Genomic DNA, 8,337 nt, shown 5'->3' on the forward strand with positions numbered 1-8,337 from the left:
AGGTCATAATGCTCTCCATGTCATTTTATATTGTTGCAAATGGAGAGATTTCCTTTTTTTCTTGTGGCTGAATATGATTCCATTGTATATGTCACATCTTCTTAATCTGTTCATTCCTTGATGGACACTGAAGTTGTTTTAATATTTTGAATATTGTGAATAATGCTGTGATAAACATGGGATTGCAGATATCTTTTTTTAGATGCATTTATTGATTTTTAGAGAGAAAGCAAGGGAGAGGTATAGAGAGAAACATTGATGAGAGAGAAACATCATTGATTGGCTGCCCCGTGCACATCCCCTACTGGTGATCAAGCCTGCAACCTGGGCATGTGCCCTGACCAGAAATTGAATCCTGACCTCCTGGTTCATAGGTCAACGCTCAACCATTGAGCCACGCTGGCTGGGCTATGATGACCTTTTAAGAGAAGTTTTATGTTTGTAGTTAAGGGGGAAAGATTTTTTTTTTTTAAGGAATGATTTATGTTAAAACATATACTTTAAAGACTATGGCTTGTTGTGACCTACCTTCAACTTTTTTTTTTTTTTTTTGGTAATTCATACCTGATACTTAGCACCAGTTCCTAATTGCTAATAAATTAAGATATTAGACATTTAGTAGTGCGCTTCCCACAACCCCATTTACATTAACTTTAAGGGTTAATCAAGAAACTTGTATTTGAAATTTATATAAAAAACTAACCGGTTAGCTATCAGGTTATTAGAGACCGCCTTACCTTCGCCAAAAATCTAAAACTTACATTGGTAATTCAGAATTTAGCATTAACTTTTCCTCCACTTGTAGAATAAATGCATTTTCTTTTTTTGGACCAGCTTATTCTAAATGTAAAAGTTACTGAAGAATAAAGGGACTCATCCTCCAAATTGCTAGAGTATGTAAAACAAGCAAACCATTGTTCAGTGTTATATTGGAGGCAAATAATTCATCTTAGAATTATTCCTTTAAAATGAATTGTATATACATTCTACGAATGAAACATCTATTTTTGAATATTAATGAATATGTATTATAAAGATATGAAAACCGTAAGGTATACTTTTTAAAAAAATTGATTTCAGAGAGGAAGTGAGAAAGGTAGAAACATCAATAATGAGAGAGAATCATTGATCAGCTGACTCCTGCATAACCCCCACTGGGAATGAGCTGCAATCAGGGCATGTGGCCTGACCGGGAATTGAACCGTGACCTCCTGGTTCAGAGGTTAACACTCAACCACTGAGCCACTTTTTCGTATGAAATATATTTTATTATTTGAATCATAATTTAAATGGAATTATTTAACCCAAATTCATTCAGTTATATGAACTTTAAAGGTGCAAGTATTAATTTTGAGGGATAAATTTTATGGCCATTGTCTACTCCAGAAAACTGTTTTTCTAGTCAGACATCCCCATTAATGAAATACATAGTCCACAGTTGCTTAATTCATTTAAGCGATTATCTCCTACAAAGCCACTTAATAACTTTGTGTCTGAGATTGACTGATTGAGGATTTTCTAAAACACAGACCATGATGAAAATACCATTTCTTATTGTTTAGCATTGGGTAAAACACTTCTACAGATAAGATTTGAGATTTCAGAAAAAGTGCTAGATATCCTTAAAATGAGAAATGTTTTGAAGATACTTTTGAGAACAAGAATTGAGAAAACCAGTGCAGTTTTGCAGTGTGGAAACTCACATTTTGTTTTCCCAGGTATGTTTTCATTGTAGAAAACCTGGCCATGGGATTGCAGATTGCCCGGCCGCCCTTGAGAATCAAGATATGGGCACTGGAATATGTTACCGGTGTGGATCTACGGAGCATGAAATAACCAAGTGCAGGGCTAAAGTAGATCCAGCTCTTGGTATGTTTTTTTCTTATCAGGTTTTGATTTGCTTAATTAAAAGTGGGAAAGCGGCCAATAAGTAGCCAACTGGGTTTTTCTGTTTACAGGGTTGAGTATGCCAATTTTTGAAATCTTACGAGATTGAAATTTAAATTATGTAGATACATGTTTTCTTCTCAGAGAATTTAAAATAATGTGAATTATATGACTTATATAAATCCAATTAAAAGAAACTGTCTGATCCTTACAGGTGAATTTCCTTTTGCAAAATGTTTTGTTTGTGGGGAGATGGGCCACCTGTCCAGATCTTGCCCTGATAATCCCAAAGGAGTCTATGCTGACGGTGAGTACGTTCACCCTGGATGTCAAAAGTTCGAGTCATCATGCAGAGTTATACTTACTTTACACTGTTAATTAGTTCTTGAATATTTTTTTAAAATGTATTTTTATTGATTTCAGAGAGGAAGGGAGAGGAAGAGGGAGAGAGAGATAGAAGCATCAATGATGAAAGAGAATCATTGATCAGCTGCCTCCTGCATGCACCCTGCACTGGGGATCGAGCTTGCAACCCAGGCATGTGCCCTGCCCAGGAATTGAGCCATGACCTCCTGGTTCATAGGTCAATGCTCAACCACTGGACCATGCCATCCGGGCTTGAATAAATTTTTGAATAAGTAGCAAAACCTTGAGAATTTCATTGTTTTTATTGAGCACTATTCTACCTACTGGACTTTTTAGGTACTATGACTTGATTTATTAATCAAATCAGGAATAACTTGGGTGAATATTTCAAACTGCTTACTTTAGCATCATTATGAGAATATATCAAATTTCTGCTTTTAAACATAACAGAAGCAAAGTTATAATACTTCAAACTAATGTAAAATTTTAATTATAAGATTTAAAAAATAGTGTGAATTTAATCTCACACTATTTTGTGTAAAGGGCTTCTGTGCATTATTCATTTTTGTAGTAGTTTTTGTTTCTGAATGATTTCCTTAGTTAATTGTCTGGCATGGCATCATGTAATTTTCTTAACCTTTAGCTCAGCTAATGTCTTAAGGTCCTCACAATAAAGTCTGTGATGTCTAAAACTTTTAAGGAGATTGTCATATGTTAATGTGAGTCAGAGATTAATGTGATGGCTGGTACCTTCAGGTTCTAGACACTTGTTGTGTCATGTCCTGAGTTCCATTGGAGAAGTCCAGTGAAAAAGCCTACTTTTTGGAGTTAAACAAATTGGTTATAGTCCAAAGCGCCACTTACTAGCTGTGGGACTTTGACTATGTTATTTAACTTTTCTCATCTTAGTTTCTTCACCTATAAAATGGAGATGAAAAATACTGTACGTATTTCATTGATTCTAAGATGCATATTTTTTCACATTTTAATATCTCTGAACTCAGAATGTATCTTACCATTGGTAGGTCCCACATAATTGACATGTTTTCTTTTTTCTGAGCAGTTTGTAAAAGAATGACACATCTTATAATCAATGGTATCTTAGATTTAATGAATTATGGTATTTACTTTGAAGAGTTAATGAGGATTAAAATATATTATTTCACTATGACTCTCTAAACAGTAGAGACACCTGGGCCTGGAAAAATTCTCAAAAGTGCCTTTCAGTTTTGAACTTATGTAATAGGTCATATAACATAACTAATGAGCAAAGATGGGTAGTCAACCAGAATGACTAGATATTAAAAAAAAGTACATCAAGAGGAGTAAATCACATAGAAGTGGGAGCTCAACCAGGTTTATATTCTGTAGGGTCATTTTCCTGAATAAGTCACTTACCATTATGAGCATGATCATGATAATTCTTTACCATTACACAAAAGATTCATTTTAGAAATCATGTGTGTTGTAATTCACAGTCCTGGAATGTTGCTTAAAGTAGGTAAATGGTCATTTTAATTAGGGTTAGGATTCCTGGCAGATAGAATGCCCCGAAACATGGCTCTGTGGGACATTTTTAAGTAAGATTGCCCTCAAAGTCAGAATTCAGGTGAGATCTTTGGGCTTCCATTTAGAAGGGGTAAAATTAGCAATCCTCTATTTTAATTTTCATTCCTTTCGTAACTGCTCACCCCCATCTGATCTATGTAATAGAGAGTGGTTTCTAACCTTTGAGGGGGGTGGTTATTGATCATTAGGTAATGTGATAAAAACTGTGGGCATCCTCAACAAATGCATCAGCACACAAATTTTGCTCACAAGTTTAAGAGTTCACAAACTCTTGCCTATTTAACCACGGTCCTGGCTTTTATGCACTGGCTCTTGGACACTCCAGGGGACAAGTGCCTTCCATCATCTCTCTCTTCTCTTTCCCACCCCTCCCCTGAAGCCAAGTGGATAAATGGGTAGGTGCAGGTAGTGCTCTGAGCTGTAAGAGGAATGGAGAATGAACTTATCAGTAGGATTGGTGGTACCCACCTATGTTCCTGGCTGACAAGTTGTGAGGACCAAATAAGATATGAAAGTGCTTTGAGACATTAAAAGCCCTAAGTAAGTGTGAGAGATTTTCAATGACTTTGTTCTTTTACTAGGTGGCTACTGCAGACTTTGTGGCTCTGTGGGACATTTTAAGAAGGATTGCCCTCAAAGTCAGAATTCAGGTGAGATCTCTGGGCTTCCATTAAGGGGGAAGATTAGAAATCCTTCATGTTTTTGCTGCATTTTGTTATTAGTAACTCACTGGGGTATTACTGATTTTAAGGCAACCTAGTTTCCTGCTGCAGTGACGACTCAATCATTTCTCTGTCAGCTGTAGACACAGTACCAATTATGCATTAGGTGCTGTTCTCAGGTGGGGAAAAAAGGGACAAATAAGCCCTGGAGGACACCTGATCTTACAAACATCTTATTTATAAACATTTATATTTGCTAACTAATTTAATAATAGAGCCAGTTCTGTTACTTAAAGAAAAGTATAGATTCACTAAGAAAATAATATGAAAATAGCTTTCAATTCTATATAATAAAAGCCTAATATGCAAAGTGTCCAATCATCTGGTCAACCAATCAAAGTGTAATATGCTAATGATATGCTAAGGCCGTTCAACCGCTTGCTATGACGTGAACTGACCACCAGGGGGCAGATAGTCAACTGGTCGACCAGTCGCTATGATGTGCACTGACCACCAGGGAGAAGATGCTCCAACTGGTAGGTTAGCTTGCTGCTGGGGTCCGGTTGATCAGGACTGAGATGGGCCAGACATGCCCTGGAGCCCTCCCGCGACCCTCCCCGGCCCCTATCATGCACCGGTGGGGTCCCTCGGCCTCGCCTGCACCCTCTTGCAATCTGTGATCCCTCAGGGGATGTCAGAGAGCTGGTTTCAGCTTGATCCCACAGCCCGAGGGACCGACCCCACTGGCACACAAATTTGTTCACTGGGCCTCCAGTAATCTTATAATTGAGTATCCTCATATGTGCTTTGCTTTTTGTGTACCTCAAGGATTCAGAGTTGGTCGCAGAAACTACTGAATATATTAAAATTGTGTTGTCCACACAGTATCTGCCCAGTTATATTTTCTTCCTAATAAAATACTACCTATCCCTGGTCACCAAAAACTTCATAAAGGTTCACTATACCTATGATAGATTTGGGGGATTACCTATGATAATTTACCTAGATTAGAATGATGATAATTCTGTGTGAAAGAAAGAAAGACTGTAGGATACCTAGTAGTGCTTCTTATGGGGAAAAAAAACACACATTTCTTTTTATGTTAAACAGTGATGATACAAATAAGTCTACCCGTCTTTACTTCCTACCCCTAACATTTAAATTTGATAACTAAGAGTCCTTGTTTATAATGTTGTCTAGAAGATAGTGTTTACTATATTGTAGGCAGTAAGACTGAAATGATGAAGTGGAATTTGAATTCTCCTTCCTGGGAGGATTGCCACTTCCTAAATGACAAGACTGACAAGCAGATGTTGTATAATTTCACAGGTGGAATCTTGTGCATTTAAAAGTGATGCTTCGTAAGTCTTGCTGTTTACAGACACTTGGAATTCATTGACTCTGTAATGATGAACTCTGGGAAAGAATGAAAGTGCTTTCTCATCAATTTGTGCATTGCAAAGCAGTTGCTGCATTTCCCTAATTGGGATGAGAAATTGCCTGTGGTACTCGGAAATCAAGGGTTATAATCAATTAAAAATTACTCACTTTTCTTCTGTGATGGAGTATTCCCTCCTTGTGATTATTCATGTCAAAACTGGTTCCTTTGCTAAGCCCAAACTAATCTATGACTACAGTTTTTCTTACATTCTGACTTTTCTGATCCTTTACAGATCGAATGGTTACAGTTGGTCGCTGGGCAAAGGGGATGAGTGCAGACTATGAAGAAATTTTGGATGTGCCTAAACCACAGAAACCCAAAACGAAGATACCTAAAGTTGTTAATTTTTGATAATGACTAGGACTATGATAAGTTACGATCTCATTGTTACATTCTGAACTGGGCCTTCACAAGTTGGAGCTGGGCTCCCTTGGAGAGGCCTGTATTGTAGATGTCCGTATGATCTGAGAGGTCAAATAGTTAACTGAGTTCTGTCCAAGGAGCACTTCTGCCTAGAGAAAATCACTGAAGAAAAGCATAAGATGTTTAAATTGGATTCTTTAAAGTAACTTTTTTAGCAGAACTTACGTGTAACTAAGTGGTTATAGACCTAATTATAACAATCATCTTTATTTTTTTAATGTGTTTTTATTGATTTCAGAGAGGGAGAGGGAGAGAGAGATAGAAACATCAGTGATGAGAGAGAATCATTGATTGGCTGCCTCCTGCACACCCCCCACTGGAGATCGGGCCCACAACCCAGGCATGTGCCCTTGACCGGAATCGAACCCAGGACACCTCAGTCCGCAGGCCGACGCTCTATCCACTGAGCCAAACTAGCTAGGGCCTATCATATTTTTCTTAAAAACAAAGTTATGCAGTCCTGTCTGGGTGGCTCAGTTCGTTGGAACATTGACCCATTCACCAAAAAGGTTGTGGGTTCGATTTCTAGCCAGTGTGGGTAGGGGAGGAAGCAACTGATTGATGTTTCTCTCAAGCATCAATGTTTCTCTTGCTCACTCACTGTCTCTCTCAAAAATCAGTGGAAGTGTATCCTTAAGTGAGGATTTAAAAAATCAAATAAAAGTATGTATTCATCTGATACCCCTAAGCTAATTAATTGCTTTGCATTTGGAAATGAATTTTTAGTTCTATTGTTTTCTAGCTCAAAGTATCAATTATTTATAAGTTGTCAACAAAATCATTTGTATTTTTATTTTAAATATATTTTTTACTGATTTTAGAGAGGTAGGGAGAGGGAGAGAAAGATAGAAACATCAATTATGAGAGAGAATCATTGACTGGCTGCCTCCTGCCTGCCCCCCACTGGGAACTGAGACTACAACCTGGGCATGTGCCCTGACCCAGAATCAAACCTCCTGGTTCATAGTTCGATGCTCAACCACTGAGCCATTCTGGCCGGGCTGCATTTTTAAAATAATAAAAATGTATTTGGTATTTTTCTGAATACCTAATTCTGGATTTAATTAGTCATTGTCCCTTAATGCCCATTAATAATCTCTTTGGAATCACAATCTTTTATGAACCCTCAATGACATTAATTTTTGTTTCAGATTTCACATAAAGAATTACATATTTTTGAGGTTAAAATTGAAGAGTATCTCACCTTAGCTCTTTCTTTGCTCTTAATGTTCAAAAAAGAAATTCAGTTTGGAGTATTTGGCTGGAATAATGGCACATAACGGACTGTATATCAAACTTAATAGCATTTTGTTCACATGTTTTAGATGAGTCTGGGTGCATATCACCATAATAGAGTTAGAACACTAATCAGAGACCCATTAGTGTCTTTGTTTGATTTGATGAATACATGCATACTTAATCCATATATTTCACAAGGCTTACGGCTCCTATTGTGCTGTATAATGCAATGACTGGTGGATTGTGTATTTCATTTGGAATTTTACCTGATTGGATACATTTGTAACCAAAGGAAACAGCTGTGATTAGTTACTGATGCTTCAAAAGCAAAATATTTACCAAATAAAAAAACACTTTTCTCTATTTCAATATCTATACAACTCAACAGTTCTAGTCTTAATAGGAGCTGCTCTTTTATTTCAGTGAGAGGAGAACGTGACAGGATATGGCTCAGCATCCCAGCGCTTAAGGAAATGGTGCCATGTAAGAGGAGTTGCACACGCGTACATCTGGAAAAGGACAGCAGTGCTGCCTATAGTCCAGATTTGTTTCATTTGTCCAGTCAGGAACAAAGGGCTCTGCAGCGTCCAGCCTGCCAGCTGCAAGTTAAGTGTAAGGTTTTCATACAGGTTTCGATGAGATGTTAGTGTCCATTCTGTGTTCCTTGGGTTACTTTTGTTAACATTTAATGGCCTATAAGTTAGTGACATAATTAGAAATAAACTGTAGGTACCAAATGTAATATTAAAA

The 8,337-nt window shown here is 37.3% G+C and overlaps 1 protein-coding gene across 5 annotated transcripts in view; it reads left to right on the forward strand.

The window, feature by feature from the left end:
- ZCCHC9 (zinc finger, CCHC domain containing 9) overlaps positions 1-6,560 on the forward strand; it is a 12,107-nt gene extending 5,547 nt beyond the window's left edge. For all 5 annotated transcript variants that reach the window (XM_006775488.2, XM_006775487.2, XM_006775486.2 and 2 more), the window contains exons 3-6: positions 1,719-1,869; positions 2,102-2,194; positions 4,404-4,472; positions 6,158-6,560. In XM_006775488.2, the coding sequence (XP_006775551.1) occupies positions 1,719-1,869; positions 2,102-2,194; positions 4,404-4,472; positions 6,158-6,276 (432 nt within the window). In that variant the 3' untranslated portion in view covers positions 6,277-6,560. The remainder of the gene's footprint in view (positions 1-1,718; positions 1,870-2,101; positions 2,195-4,403; positions 4,473-6,157) is intronic.
- The last annotated feature ends 1,777 nt before the right edge of the window (positions 6,561-8,337 follow it).

The sequence above is a fragment of the Myotis davidii genome, unplaced genomic scaffold (assembly GCF_000327345.1).
Source record: "Myotis davidii unplaced genomic scaffold, ASM32734v1 scaffold44, whole genome shotgun sequence".
Taxonomy (NCBI): Eukaryota; Metazoa; Chordata; class Mammalia; order Chiroptera; family Vespertilionidae; genus Myotis; species Myotis davidii.